The sequence below is a fragment of the Palaemon carinicauda genome, chromosome 37 (genome assembly GCF_036898095.1).
Source record: "Palaemon carinicauda isolate YSFRI2023 chromosome 37, ASM3689809v2, whole genome shotgun sequence".
In the NCBI taxonomy this organism is placed as follows: domain Eukaryota; kingdom Metazoa; phylum Arthropoda; class Malacostraca; order Decapoda; family Palaemonidae; genus Palaemon; species Palaemon carinicauda.
This window is the reverse complement of record NC_090761.1, coordinates 57,773,308-57,790,807: the sequence shown is the minus strand read 5'-3', so window position 1 is coordinate 57,790,807 and position 17,500 is coordinate 57,773,308. Positions and strand designations below refer to the sequence as shown.

The window sequence follows — 17,500 nt, the reverse complement described above, 5'->3', positions numbered from 1 at the left end:
ACTAGAGGGGTACTCAGTAGAAAGCAGACCTCCGTCGCGGCATCTTATTTCTCGACCTTAAGGTAAACCTTGACGTTGACTTTCGACCTTAACATGTATTAATTGTCGTGGATTTTCATACATTTATATATGAACCAAGTTTGAAGTATTTGTGACAACAATGTCCAAACTTATGGCTGATTACGTGAATTGGACATTTTGCTTGACCGTGACCTTGACCTTTGACCTTGACCTTTGACCTTGACCTTCAAACATTTAATCATTTCCAGCTTTTTACATAACAGTTAGTCCCTGCAAATTTAATTACTCTACGATTACAATTGTGGCCAGGAAGCTGTTCACAAACAAACAAACACACACAAATATGGGTTAAAACATAACCTCCTTCCAACTTCATTGGCGGAGGTAATAACTTTAAATATAGGATTTTCATTTCAGCGTTTAGATAACTGAATTGCTCTCTGCCAGCAAGAAAATAACATGTGTGAAGTTGCAAATGAATTTATTATGATAAACATAATTTTATTTCTTTTTTATCTTCAAGTGTTTCTACCTTTTGTAATATCTATCATTGTCATTATATAGTAATGGAGACGACAGCCTTATTCAGCTAATAAATATGCTTTTCAAATTAAAAGAAATTTTAGGAGAACCTAAATGTTCTGTGTTTTTGCATTATATATATATATATATATATATATATATATATATATATATATATGTGTGTGTGTGTGTGTGTGTACATGTGTGTATAATCATTTGTGTATCTACATATATATATATATATATATATATATATATATATATATATATATGTGTGTGTGTGTGTGTGTGTGTGTGTGTGTGTACGTGGATAATGAAACTGAAATCTTAGTAAGCAACAAAATCCATACATTCGAAAGCAAAAATTATATGACCGTCACCAATCTCTATACACTTCTCTTTTTCAATATTTGACTCATTAAAAGTTTTTTTTCACCTCTACTGTATACAGCAACATTCACAATAAAGGAATAACGAAATGAACATAAAAGAATAAATTATGGTAATATGCGAATGAGGCTGAATACGGAATGTAAGTTTAGAGCTCGTAATAGAGTATTTTTTTTTTTTTTTTTGAAAAGCAAGAACAAGAACGAGATTCAGACACCACCTTAAACAACATTGTCACTGTCTTTCCCCATCAGAAACTATCCATGTTTTCATAAAAGGATGATGAGATATACTTAACAATTCGAAGATACAACAATTCATTGTCGCTTTATACACTGGAACTCATTATACGGATTGATGAGACATGTACTAATAAAAAAAATACAATTATTGACAAAGTAATTAAAAACCCTGATGAAAACAATAAAAAATACAATTATTGACAAAGTAATTAAAACCTTTGATGAGACCAATTAAAAAAACAATTATTGACAAAGTAATTAAAAACTTTGATGAGACCAATTAAAAATACAATTATTGACAAAGTAATTAAAAACTTTGATGAGACCAATAAAAATACAATTATTGACAAAGTAATTAAAAACTTTGATGAGACCAATTAAAAATACAATTATTGACAAAGTAATTAAAAACTTTGATGAGACATATACCAATGAAAAAAAAATATTGACAAAGTGATTAAGAACTTTGATGATACGTACCAATAAAAGTACAATTATTGACAAAGTAATTAAAACTTAAAGTCATTGTCAGTAGCTAAAGTGAACTGTTTACGAGACGAAAGAGATGAAGAAAAAAATCGTGTCAAGACTGACATCAGAATCAGTAGTCTTTTCACAGACTCGTGCCTAAGCCGTTCAAGTACACAGTGGTTTATTAGCTCGTTCAACAAAAGCCTCCTTTTCCACCTATATGTAGATCTATTAGGCAGTTAGCATAACAAACTACTCGGTCAACTATGGCAAACTGGAGGTTTCCTTTCTAGTTAAACAAACAGACACAGATGAACGTGGGTGGAGGCACTAACTGCTTTGTGCTATTCTCGTTTGCGTTTGCATTCTGTTCTGATTGATTGCTTACCCTACAGTACTTGTTCAAACATTTCAGTTACCTTGACGAGAGAGAGAGAGAGAGAGAGAGAGAGAGAGAGAGAGAGAGAGAGAGAGAGAGAGAGAGAGAGAGAGAGAGAGAGAGAGAGCAGTTTGTTATACTTTGTATAACATCTTCCCTATATAATAGAGAGCAAGTGGCTGGATATATATATATATATATATATATATATATATATATATATATATATATGTGTGTGTGTGTGTGTGTGTGTATATATATATATACATATATATATATATATATATATATATACTGTATATATATATATATATATATATATATATATATATATATATATATATATATATATATATATGTATATGTATATATATATATATATATATATATATATATATATATATATATATATATATATATATATATATATATACTGTATATGTGTATATATATTTCTTTCTGGTCACACTCACTGGCAAGACGTATAATATCTCGGTCTCTCCCCGTTCCTCAGGTGGGGAGAGATAGAGTAGACATACCCTGGGGAGAGGGGGCTGTAATTAGGAAAGGGGGAGAAGTGGGAGGGCTTGAATTTGTGCGTACGTTTGTCTGCATATCTATTTATCCGTCCTTTTTAACAGGTCGCGTACACTTGTTGAAGTATAATACACAATTTCCGCTTTTGAGTGACTTACTAGTAATGGAAGTTGAATAAAATCAACACGGAAGCGTAAATTGCCATACTTACGCATCTTCCAAGAATCATGGAAGGAATTTTCACTAGCTCCCCTTGCGTAATTCACACACAAAAAAATCCGGTGGTTAAGTCAGTGTTATAGAAAGAATTTATAACAAATACTGGCGTTACACGAATATCATATTCCTCTTTTTAAATTATGAATCAGTAAATAAATCAGTAAATAATCGTAGAGTAATGAAACTTGTAGAGATTAACTGTTATGTAAATAGCTGGAAATGATTTAATTTTGGAAGGTCAAGGTCGAAGGTCAAGGACACGGTTGAGCAAAAGGTCGAAAAATAAGCAGCCGCGGTGGAGGTCTGCGCTCTACTGAGTGCCCCTCTGGTAATTCAAGTAAAATCGAAGACGAATTTCTGTAAGCTGAATAAGACCAACTATTCAAGAAGGTTTATTCCAGCTGTGATCAGATTGTGGAATAATCTTCCTCATCGGGCAGATGAGTCGGTGGAACTTCAGAAGTTCAAACTTGCAGTGAATGTTTTCATATTGAACAGGCTGACATATGTATCTCTTCTTAGTTTATATATGACATCCATTTCACCGTTGTTACTGATCTTAAAATATTTTATATCAATTTTATTCAAAACTTCTCGTGTAGTTTATTTATTTTCCTTTTCTCACTGGCCTGGTTATTATAAAAGTAACTCGGTTACAGCATGAAAACTGAAAGCAAAAAGCATTATTATCATTATTATTATTATTATTATTATTATTATTATTATTATTATTATTATTATTATTATTATTGTTATTATTATTATTATCATTATTCGCTAAGCTACAACCGTATTTTGAAAAGCAGTATGCTACACCCTTGAGCTTGTAGCATACTGCTTTTGAAAATAGGGTTGTAACTTAGCTAATAATAATAATAATAATAATAATAATAATAATAATAATAATAATAATAATAATAATAATAATAATAATAATAATAATAATAATAATAATGCTGGTTGCTTTCAGTTTCAATGCTCTAACCGAGTTACTTTTATAATAACTAGACAAGAGAGGTAAATATTATTGCCAGATAAAGCAAGCTAAGAAAACCAATATCAAATGGTAACTGGGATAAGGAAGAACACTCAACAGAATACGGCTTGAGATTTAACTACTAATCATTATAAGAATAACTAATGTACCCGCTCAGTAATAATGGTAGTATTCAGAGATGATCAAAGGGCTATATGCTTGAATACGATAGTGATGTGAGATACTCATCATTTAAATCTATTATTCATAGACCATCATTATTTCATACGGAGTATATACTGCATCATCATCATCATCTCCTCCTATGCCTATTGACGCAAAGGGCCTCGGTTAGATTTCACCAGTCGTCTCTATCTTGGGCTTTTAATTCAGTACTTCTCCATTCACCATCTCCTACTTCACGCTTCATAGTCCTCAGCCATGTAGGCCTGGGTCTTCCAACTCTTCTAGTGCTTTGTGGAGCCCAGTTGAAAGTTTGGTGAACTAATCTCTCTTGGGGAGTACGAAGAGCATGCCCAAACCATCTCCATCTACCCCTCACTATGACCTCATCTACACACGTCACTTGAATAATTTCTCTTATAGTTTCATTTTTAATCCAGTCATGATATACAATGTCATTATTGATTTATTGGTATTATGGCGATAATCATGAGGTCCTTAGAATATCAAAATTGAATGAAGTATGCTAAAATTGGTGAATTGAAATAAGGGCCGTGCATAGTTCTTTAAATGTATAGATAATTATAAGGTTTGACTTGATAAAATTGTGTAATTATTCATATTATTTAGAAAGAAATTGGCGAAGTGAACTGAGGAACATACCTGGTTCTTTATATGTATAACTAATTATGAGTTTTGATATGATAGAAAATATATAATTAGTTATATGAATGAGATAGAATTATAAACATATAATAGGTTAGATAAACAACTTTTATAATTAATTTTGTATCAACCGGAGCCATGAAGGTAAAACAGACAGAGAATTAGAGAAAGATAAAGGCTTAGATTAACATGAATTTTTAAAGTAAGTTGTTTGGAACAATATCTAAATTAATAAGGTATAGGAACAAATATTATCAGAAATGGAGAAGAGAAATAAAAAAAAAAAGAAATCATATGAAAACCCAATTGATATTATATAAAATTATAAGAACAGTGACTGGCAACAATAAAGAAATATAAGATGGAAAAGTGTTGTGAAATTATAGTAGACCTTGGGGTTATACAGGAACTAAATTCTCCGAAAAAAATACAGAAATAATAGTGAATTGTGAATAACCATAGTGGCAGTTGCGGTGAGGTATGTGGGATCCAGAAAATCATGGAAAAAGGAATAATTTTGTAGCTGCGATTACAGAAATAGGAATTTTATACTTTTGAAGATGATTGAGTCTTAGAGGGAAGGGCAGATAGGAGAGAGTCAGTATTCCATACTCAAACTAAACTAATGTAACCTAACTTAACATTATCTAACTCTTCTTTCCTATATCTATGCCTACATTAAAGGGTCGGTTGCCTGATACGCCCTCTCCAATGCCTTCTATCAAAGTCATCCTGTTCCACCAAACCTCTTCTCTCCATATCACCCTTCGCCTTATCTCGCCATCTAATTCTGACATAAACTAACCTAACTTACTAAACGTATCCCAGAGTTGCATTAGACGTATTTGCTGAAAATATCTGATACTCCCACTATTGCATATAGGCCTAACTCATTCTCCAAGGAAAATGCCTCCTATATGCTTCAAATTCCTTGAGATATCAGTTTCATTTTACCTATTATCGCGTATAATCACAGACTCCTTCTTGTAATGACTTTCAAGTTTCACGCATTTGTTTGACAATTTAGTTACATTAATTTTGTTTTTGTGATTGCAGATGTGTTTGCTACTTGGCTCTTACTTTCAATGGCTGTTGGCAAGTCATCGTATACTGTATCAGTCATTGATCAGCTTTCAAAGCTGTGTTCATGCAGGTTTAGAGTAAAGATTCAGTAACCAATGGCATCTACCAACAACAGAAGAGCATTTGACATTGCAGGTTACAATGTTCATGTGATTTACAAGTATTACGAATGATAGCATAAATATTCTTTATACATATCAAAGAACTATCTGTTCACAATTTATTTTGACTGAATTCTTTTACAGCAACAAGGTTAGTTTCATTAGACGAAGCAAACCATCCAAGCATTCAAACATTGCCACATAAGCCTACTTTTTAACACAGCAGAATCGCATCCATTCAGCCAATAACAAAACTAAATTCGAAGTAAATTTACCGCAACTGATATTACGCACCAAGGCTGTTTACGCATTTCCATTGGCGGTGCCTGAACCTTTGTTGCGGGGATCGAAGAGTAAACATTTCATGTGGAAGAAGAAACTATTATTCTCCAATCACGAGTCCTTGTTCTGTGGTCTAAACATATTTTACAAGAAGAGCGATGAGGCGCAAGAGAGGATGAGAAAGTTGAACGATTAATTATGCATAACTAAATCATTCGTTATGAATTTTGGCGTTTTTCACAATTCTATTTGCTCAATACAATGCTCTATCGAAAAGCTGTTATTTTATTGCCATTTTAATTGTGCGTGCTTGAGTGGGATTAAATAACTTTGATCAGTGGGAAAGGAGAAGTTGTTAGAAAGATACAAGATAATCACAATGAAAAGATAAGATTACATTCATCTCTATCTTTTTAAATCTAAAACATTCAAAACCGCAAAAGTGTAGTTCAACCTCGGGAAGGAAAAGAATGATCAATATGAAGATTTCAGCAGAAATCCGTCAAACGATGCATAATAAGGAATTCAGAAAACAAACAGGAGGAAAGGAAGTGTCAAATTTCTATGGGCAAGTAATTGAACATCGAACACGGGTGTGCCCTTCTTCAATCAAAACTTTCCGCAAACTACATATGTAACAATCATTTTGAGAAAGTTATGCAGCATAGAAATTGTCAGAAATATATTAGTGCTGCTGTATTGATCAGTGCACACTATCAAGATAATTAGGATAATTTAATGAATGAATGAATGGTTTGAAGTTCTCTGGCATCCGGATAATTCGAAAGGATAAACAAGAAGTGAAGTGAGTAAAACACATGCATTGTATATGACCCAAATCATTAGATAGAACAGCCTTAACCATTAAAGTGAAACCATGGATGATATATTTCAAGGAAGGATAGACAAGAAAAATGCACCAAATCTTAATATCCTGTGCATGTGCCAGTACTAGCAGGAAGAAATGGAAATGCTGGAGGAATGAGGTTTCAAGGGAGAGTATATTAAATTAGAGTACAAGTTCTGGGGATTAGCACAGCAATAAATTTCATACCGGGTACAGTTATTTCAAAGATATTGATATTTAGTTAAATCATCTGCTTTTGTTGATATTAATAGACTGTCAATTCCCTACCACAGGGTTTTTATTCCTTTTGGAGAGGGCTTCGCCAGCACCATTCTCTCTTTCTAGATCGAATCAGGTTCTGGGTGGAGGGCCGGAGTGATCCACGGACCTATAGTTATGAGCCCAGTTTTATACCAGTACTATTTTCCACACAGTTATTCGCTTGACCAGCCTCCTTATATGGCACTAATAGTTTTTTGTATATGGACTTTTTATCTTAGTACTCGTCAATTAGTGATAATCCAAGTAATCTTGAAGATAAAATGTGATTTGGGATTTGAATCATTAACTCTGGTGCCCAACCACAGCAGTGGCCTCCCCAGTAAACAGCTTAAACTCACGGTCCTGGCCTGGGATCGATCTGCTGCCATGCTAGGCTAACACGTTACCACTGTACTGGCCAGGAGGCTAGTACATTTAATGGAGAAATTCTTTAGTCTTTAGCTAACATTCCCTTTCACTGGCATCAAAACTTTACGAGAGATTTCGTTCAATCTACTTCTGATTTACCAAGTTTTCACCGAGAAACGATATTTCATAGCATTTTTGAAGACTATCTGTCCTTTCTAATAGTACCTTCACTGAAATTAAGTGTTTAGTCTTTTGCTTATTAACTTATGAAAAGAAATACCAAATTATATCATTAATAGAGTACTTTTGCTAACCTATCATCAGGAAATAGCTTACTAAATATAATCCAGTTTTTTCTTTAAGTAACCTAGATAGTATTATGTGTGTATTTGTATGTGTTTGGTTGTGTATATCAGTGAGAGCTGACATGCAACGTAGTTACTAAGCAAAGCATGAAAGTCACAATCCTAGACTGTTATGCAATATCACTTTTCACACGCTGGGAAAGGATAAGCAACAATAGAAAGTCAGAAAAAAAACTATACTGGGAAAAGGGCCTTGCCGAATTATGTAAGCCAAATTAGCATTAAAAAGAATGACATTGTCCGTTTCACGAGCATCACCATAATTAATTAGTATTTAAGTCTCTCGTTATTTTAGAGAAAGCAACTCTTAAATTATGAATCATATAAAGGAGTACCGGCATTTAACGCTATATTTCAGTTCCCTGAAAGAATAGTTTTTATTTTTTTTTAACATTACGTATCGTTCAAGGATGCAAATACTCCACACCTGACCGGGCATGACGTCATAATTAAAACTGACGGTGATTGACTTCTATTGAATTCATTACAATGCCCATAGATTAACACATACTCTCGCTTCAGTGAATAAGGATCTCTTGATTATCACTTTGGATTAATGAAACATCCCGCGCGAGTGAGAGATGGGCCGAGTACTTTAGCTGTGAGCAAGGTCATGCTAGGTAAACCCGGAGCGCGTTGGAAGGGGATAAGAGTATATAAGAGAGTGGAGGGGTCAGTTAGTGGCACAGTTCAGCTTCAGAACTCCCACAGATATGACTATTCAGGCCCTGGTGAGTCGCGCTCTTGGAGCTTGGCTGTATTCATTCATTCATTCATACGATTATACATTCTTGACTGTATTCATTCAAGCTGTTATTCATGAATATCTTCTTCGTCTTTTTCTTCTTCTTCTTCTTCATCTTTATACATATTAGTTTATATAAGATCCTTTAAATAAGAATTTGCATCTTAAATTTAGCTCTTCTTCTTCTTCTTCTTCTTCTTCTTCTTCTTCTTCTTCTTCTTCTTCTTCTTAATACAAATTAGTTTATATAAGAAGTTTTAAATAAGAATTTGCATCTTGAATTTAGCTAATATACTTTGAAGCAACAAAACAATTTAACTCGGACAGAAAATTCTCCTACAGGAGTTATAGCAATTTAGTTTTTATTGTTACAAATTTGAGACCAGAGCTCACACTTTATTCTGAAGTTGTTTAACCAAGTTTCACGTTTCATTCTTATAACAGGTTTCGGTAGCTTCTCCTTGTTTCTATTTCCTTAACAGTAACTCATATAATACGCAGATATTTCCTCAATTTAGGTTTTCTGCTTTTCCAGTTTTAATTAATTGTTCCTTCACCAGAGAAAAGCATAATGAATCTTATCCAATTAGCCTTTTTTGTACATGTATATATATATATATATATATATATATATATATATATATATATATATATATATATACACACACATATATATATATATATATATATATATATATATATATATATATATATACATATATATACATATATATATATATATATATATATATATATATATATATATATATATACTTATATATATGTATATATATACATATACATTTACATACACACATATATGTACACACACACACACATATATATATATATATATATATATATATATACAGTATATATATGTATATATATATATATATATATATATATATATATATATATATATATATATATATATATATATATATATATATATATATAATGTACACCTTTAAGTGTATTTATTTCTTCCTTTTACTTCTTCATATCTATTTATTAAAATACCGAATTATCCAAAGTAATGAGACGCTGAAAGCATTTGAAATACATTTCACCAATTCAATATATTGCTCGTTTAAACGCATTTTCCATCTTCGATTGTATTTTCTCTTTTTCTCATCGATACGTATTTCATTTATTCCAGACCTTTTCTCTGCTGATGGCAGCCGCTGCTGCCACCTCCACCAGCCACGTCATGATCAAATTTGGTAATGGAAAAATGGTTGAATACAGCAATGGTCATGAGCCTTCATCCTATCATCCTCAACCGGCTCCTTCTTACCATCCTAAACCTAAGCCATCCTACCACCCTACTCCCTCTTACAAACCTGCTCCATCTTACACGCCTGCTCCTTCATACCAGCCTGCTCCTTCTTACACACCTGCTCCATCCTACAAGCCTGCCCCATCCTATCATCCAGCGCACGAAGTGCCATCTTGCGCCGAACTGACGAATTCAACTTGGTGTCTGGAAGACGAGGAATACCCTGAGTACGAGGTCAAACACGCCATCCAGTACCATCTGGATAAGTTCAACGCCCTCTACGCTGATGTTGCTGACCTCAACACAGAGCTCTCCGTCGAACGCCCAAATACCCTGGAGGAGGAGACCTACCTCTGCCCGTCTGAGACCTCCTACATTCGGCCATTACGTGCCCAGAACACGGACGGGAAATGGAGAGTCGTCATCAACGAAATTAACGTTCACTACAAGACCTTCACGCAGACTGCCCGAGTAGAGGAGTGCCTCACGGCGGGAGACGAGTGCCCTAAAGTACCCATATGCTACGAGTCTACTTGTCTTCAGAAGTCTATCTACCATAGATTTGTGGTTTACGATCCTTATGATCAGTATTTCCCATTCGCCATTGAGTCCTTCAAATTGCCTGCTAGCTGTGCTTGTCTCTTAGGTGGTTATACCATCGACCACTAAAGGACTGTATTCCTATCCTTTAAGCCTTTGTACTTCCAAAACGAAACGATAACTTCTATATTTTAAGAATAGGTTGCACCTTAATTCTTACATGGAATAGGTGTTTAGCATTTTGCAATTTAATATAAAGTATGTACGAATCAGGTAATTACCTATTGTGCGCATTCACGGGATATGTGCTTACTTATTCTGTGAATTCACTTTATACGTAATTACTCAATCATTACGACCTTATAGGATATCTTATTATACGAGTATTTTACCTCACACCTTTGATGATGTTTTTTGAATGAAATTAACCGAATATAACATATCAATTTTGCAATTATGATAATATTCACAAAACTCGCTTATGAGATCAAGTGAATACTATGATAGAATTTATTTCTAGTCCCTGAGCGTGACGAGAAAAAAACGGTGGTTAACGTGAAGAAAGCAGTTCTCTAGTCATCATTATAAATATAATTACAAATCTCTCGCGCATCTGTACTCTACGGTGATTTATTTTGAGAATAAAATACATTAAACAGAGAATAGTTTTGTTTTATTAATGATTTTATGCCGATTTGTTCCTGATAAAGCTTGAAGGTAATGGAATCTTCTTTTGGAAGTTATTTTGATATATATTTTTAGATAATTGACTATTTCTTTTATAAATACACATATATGAATGTGTATATATATATATATATATATATATATATATATATATATATATATATATATATATATATATATATATATATATATATGCAAATATATATACACACATATATATATATATGTATATATGCAAATATATATATATATATATATATATATATATATATATATATATATATATATATACATATATATACATATATATATATACATATATATAATTTAATATATATATATACATATATATATATATATCTATATATATATATGAATATACACATACATATATGTATAAATATATACATTGTATATTTATATAAAATACATATATATATATATATATATATATATATATATATATATATATATATATATATATATATATATATATATATATATATTTATATATATATTCAACTTATCACTGGGAATGAAAATTGATATTTTCCAGCGCTCTCTCTCTCTCTCTCTCTCTCTCTCTCTCTCTCTCTCTCTCTCTCTCTCTCTCTCTCTCTCTCTCGTCAGTAACAATAGCACAATTATAATTGATTTTCGTGAAACAGTATATTGCATATTATTCAGTAAAAACTTTTTATTGTCAATTGAAATAGTCAGTGTTTACTAAGAGTGGGCTTTCATTTATTAGTTCAATTAGTGTTTTATCTAATGAAACTCATACACCTGTATAATCGTTATATTTATTTATTAAGATTTGTAGTAGAATATTCGAGTTTCTGTAGTTAATAAGAACAGGAGAATGAAACTACACTATATCAATGCTTCACTGGTTAACAATCTATTTTGAATTTAATGTAGGTAATAAGACAGAATAAATGATCTAACAGTATTAATAAATATATCCATTTAAATTTTAATGTCATCAAATATTTTGCTAGAACTTATTTATAGCAATGAATATGATGACATAATAAAGACTAGAGGGGCAGTCCGTAGAGTGCTGACCTCAGCCACGGCAGCTTATTCTCGACCTTTTGCTTGACCTTGACCTTGACCTTTGACATTGATATGTATCAATTGGCATGAATTTTCATACACTCATATATGAACCAAGTCTAAAGTCTCTGTGACTACGATGTCTAAACTTATGGCTGATTACGTGAATCGGACTTTTTGATTGACCGTGACCTTTACCTTTGACCTTGGCCTTCCAAAATTTAATCAACTTCAGCTTTTCACATAACAGTTAATCCCTGCACGTTTCATTACTCTACGATTAAAATTGTGGCCAGGAAGCTGTTCACAATCACACACACACAAACAAAGAAACACAAACATGGGGTAAAACATAACCTCCTTCCAACTTCGTTGGCGGAGGTAGTAATCTCTTTTAGCATCCATATGATGAATTAGAAACATCCCATCCCTGTGACGCGCTTACTGCGAGATTTTAGTTTTCATGAAAATTTTAAAGTTTTTTTTTTTTTTTTTTTTTTTTTTTTTTTTTTTTTTTTTTTTTTTTAAATCCATCGTTCTCGTTTGTTGGAAGAAAATAGAATACTACGGTTGATAGTGACTGTATAGAGTATATCGGAAGGGGAAAAAAATCTCCATATACACTATCAAAAATCATAATTTTAATCAGAAATTCTGCGTAAAAATATATTGTTTTCCGTCGTAACTCGGTAAAATACAGGCGACTGTAATATTAAACCCTAATTTGTTATCTCTTACTGGTTGGTGACCGTAATATCACTCCTTTAATTTTTAGAACGGTAAATGCCTGGCAACATTTATTCCAGGATTTTTACCGTTTTTAATGCAAATTTCTAATAATGTAGGATGTAATGGAGAGAAAAATCTCCATATAAGGTTGCACGAGGTTGGAGGAAATTGAGTCGATATAAAGTCCGAGATTCAAAGTATTGAGTCGATATAATCAGTTTATTGACTAACTGACTCACATAGATTGTAAGAAATCTAGAATATGAATAATCCTCAGTTTATGTATATTATAATCCATTTATATGTCCCATTAACCTACGAAAGAAAAAGAATTATTATTATTATTATTATTATTATTATTATTATTATTATTATTATTATTATTATTATTATTATTATTATTATCAGCTAAGCTGCATCCTTATTAGAAAAGCAGGATGCTTAGATCTAAGCCCAAGGGTTCCAACAGGGAAAATAGCTTAGTGACGAAACATAATGAATAAAGAATGTAAATCATTTTAAGATCAGTAACAACGATAAAATAGATCTGTCATATATAAACTATGAAGAGAGACTTGTCAGCCTGTTCAGCATGAAATTGTTCCATTCAATTTTGAACTTCTGAAGTTCCACCGATTCAACTGCCCTATTAGGAGCATTATTCTACAATCTAGTCACAACTGGAATAAATCGTTTGATACTGGACCACGAAGCTTATCGTAATTCTCCATGAGTTCTGGCCATGATGTTGTGCATGTAATGCTGAACTACAAGCCACGCCTAGGCGACGGAGGATGTCAAGAATTGGTCGTCAAGATGCCCCTATTGTACTCCCTATAGTTCCCTTTCTCGTCACCACCCTCCTTAGAAGATGAGCGAAGGAGCTAGCATTCACTTGATGAAGATCTGTTCATCCAAAAACCCATTCTAAGGTCATACTCCAAATTATCTCATCTCAAAACTAGAGGGGCATTCAGTAGAGAGCATGCCTTCGCTACTCCAAGCAGTATAATTTCCTTCTTAACTCAAGTGCATACTTGTACTTTGATGTGTTTTCTTCGAAATCTAATGGATTTGTCTTCGGGTCATACCCAGCATGTCAACCAAATTTTGTTGAAATATGTTAAGTAGGTTTTGCGTAATGCTGTTCATAAAAAAAATAACATTGCGATTACCTTCTAAGTTCTGCTGAGTACTTCAGCTTTGATGTGATTTATCTAAAATGATACAGATTCTTCCTAGGGACATATCCAACATGACTACCAAGTTTGGTTAAAATCGGAACTGTGGTTTTTGTGTAAAGTTGCTAACAAGCAAACAGACGGGTAAATCCATACCAGATCTTACCAAGGAGGCTAACCTTCTTGGGATGAGCATTCACTTGATGTCCCTGCCATCCAAACAACCTTCCAAGGTCCTACTCCAAATCACCTCATCTCTAAACCAGATCCCAAACTTCCTTTCATTAACCAGAAGGTCTGTCACGCCCAAATAAGAAATGGGATCATTAAACCGAAGGGAAAGAAAATGATTAGGATGCGAGACAGAAGGCCGTTATTGGAACCCCGCCCTTTTCAAAATGGGATGATGCGAGGATGTTTATTATTGTTATTATTTTTTTTTTTTATTTAGGAGGACGCGCATATATGGTTGTGAGTTGTTTTTTTACTTGCAAGACCGCGTGACCTCAATGGGATGCATATTAGGAGAGAGTGAAAGAGACAGAAATGGTCGTAAGATATTCTCTTTGAAATATAATTTCTTGTAGTTTTTTTTACACCTTTTAAAAGACGTAGGAAAAATTTAGAGATAATTTAATTGGAAAATTATTCACATAAAAGCGCATATTAATGATTATAGAAAAAACCGTGTTGATAGGTAATTAACGAGACAAAAACATGTTAGGCAAGTTAGCGAAAAAGATTCCGCAAATTCCATCTTCTACCTTCTTCAGAAGTTCCACTCGATCAATCTTCGTATAACAATATTCATTTAATTTGTTCATCTTTGTTTACCTTTTTTATTTCCCGTTTATTTTCAAAATAATTCTTCAAATTATAATAGAAAACCTTCTACAGGAACAAGAATCTAGAAATGTAGCTTATTGACGAAAATTTCACATCATAGAGAGAGTATGAAGAGGTTATAGTTTCAACCTTTCTGTTTTGTCAGAAGCTGTCAATCAAACTTCGGTATGAAATCTCTTTCGAATAAATAGATGCCACAGTGACGTAAGCTGGTAATAGATATATTAGATAAAGTAAGCTGCATGAAGTAGGAGATGATGAATGTAGAAGTATTGAATTAAAAGCTCAAGATAGAGAAGACTGGCGAAATCTAATCGAGGCCCTTTGCGCCAATTGGCGTAGGAGGAGATGATGTTCTTGATGATGATGATGATGATGAGGATGATAGTGATGTTGTATGAACAGCCAATTAAAGAGCTCAGTTTTAACGTAATCTGGCATTTTCGTTACTACCGTTTCCAATTAGATTTACAGTATTCCATCTCTTTCGAATATTACTAAAGTAACGTTAGCTGATAAGAGAAAAATTCTATAGAATAAACTGCACGATCCCCCAATTGGAGATAATTAAAAAGAAATAATAATAAGAGAAATAGAAATGACAAAATTAGGAAACAAAAACCTTATAGAAAAGGCTCATCAAAATTCAGGACGAACAACGAAAAGTAGGTCTGACTTCCAGCCCTTAAAGCGAAGAGTCATCTTTGTTATGCAGCCTTCATGGGCATTTGGATTTCTCAGACAAGGCCTCGCTAATCATCCATTTTATCATTCTTAGGCTCATTTGCTTGTAGAGAGCAAATAGATCTAGATAAAGCCGCAGCTCAATTAGTTATTGACTTCTCGCAAACGGAAAGTGATTGATAGCTGGCTCTATTGTACATCAATGTGCCTTCGGGATTTTTTTTTCATTTGCTTTTTTTTTTAGAATATTAGTGGATTGTTGATGTGATTGTTGAAATGCAGAAGACTGAATGATGGTCTGAGAGATTTTTCCTTTATTAATACGTTATTACAAAACTTTAGGAAGCTTCAATTAGACTAAGAAAAATTTGGTAAGAAAATTATTTTGATAGTTTCAATGGGTTGAATTAGACTAAAGAAAATTTGGTAAGAAAATTCTTTTGATAATTTCAGTGGGTTCAATTAGGCTAATGGAAATTTAGGTAATAAATCTTTTTTAATAAGTTTAATTTTGAGGAAATGAGCTGATGCTTTACTTTTTTTCTTAATATTCACAGACACTTTCATTAAAAATATGAAAAATAAATCAAACCTACCCTGTATCCTAAGGCAAAAACTCCCAAGAAAGCAACCACCCGTCACAATTTTAATTAGATGAAGTAAAAACGTTATGAAAAACAAATAGCGAATTCCCGTGGCCTCCAGGAAAAGAGAAATAATGAGCGGACGGAGATAAACCATAGAAAGGGCTATTACGTGTGAATGACCTAATAGAATCTCTCCTCTCCTTTTTCTCTCTTATTTTGCGTTACGGCCGACGCCCTTCCAATCGCCTTGGGTCACACTTCAGTGCATACGTAGAGTACAGAAGATCCTCAACTTACAGACATTCGACTTACACACATTCGACTTGCAATCACCCGACTTACAAACACTCGGAGATACGAACACAAATCCAACGGAGAATAACAAAGATAAGATAGGGAAATACTGTAGTGAATTAATATATTATTTGATACAGTGAGCAAAACAACCTTTGTAATAACCTGATATCTATCTTATATGAAACCCGACTATTTGTTGACTTTTGTATCTGGAAAACATAGACATGGGATTCAAGTTAGGCATACCCTAAGCCAAAATGTAATAAAATTTGACTTAGAAACAGCTTCTTGGAAGCAATTATGTACTGTACTACTCTTCTCTGAACGACCCTCAAGGGATCATTTGTAAAAGGCCGCCAAGAGAGAGATGCAGATCAAAACAAATAATGAAATAAGCAAACTGATTTTCAATGGATCTGTGATTTCAGGAATAAAGCTGATCATTATCCGAAAGGAGAGCATGTTTTCTTTACTTTATCTTTTATATGCTTCGAGGCATTCTTTTGTGTTTAAGCAAAAGGTGGATGCCCAGAAAGATACAAAAACTCAGTAGTATGTGCTGATGTCCAAAGGGTATTCACAAATGCCACATCTTAGAAAGACTTAATGCCGAACTAAACCGAATTCGACAGCTGATAACCAATAACGGATATCCAGACACCACTATAGAAAAGGCTATAACAAGATGTATGAACGGATATATATATATATATATATATATATATATATATATATATATATATATATATATATATATATATATATATATATATATACATATATATGTATGTATATATATATATTTGTATATATATATAAAATATATATATATATATATATATATATATATATATATATATATATATATATATATACACATCTATCTGTCTATCTATCTATTTATCTATCTTTATATATATATATATATATATATATATATATATATATA

General features: G+C 32.6%; 2 protein-coding genes across 2 annotated transcripts in view; both read left to right on the top strand.

Moving 5' to 3' along the window:
* The window catches only part of LOC137629711 (zinc finger CCHC-type and RNA-binding motif-containing protein 1-like), a 543,938-nt gene that overhangs the window by 83,226 nt on the left and 443,212 nt on the right, over nucleotides 1–17,500 (top strand). The window lies entirely within an intron of this gene.
* On the top strand, nucleotides 8,601–11,144 carry LOC137629710 (neurotrophin 1-like). The gene is made up of 2 exons (XM_068361272.1): nucleotides 8,601–8,645; nucleotides 9,822–11,144. Exons 1-2 carry the CDS (start codon nucleotides 8,628–8,630, stop codon nucleotides 10,608–10,610), a joined length of 807 nt encoding a protein of 268 aa, XP_068217373.1. The 5' UTR covers nucleotides 8,601–8,627; the 3' UTR covers nucleotides 10,611–11,144.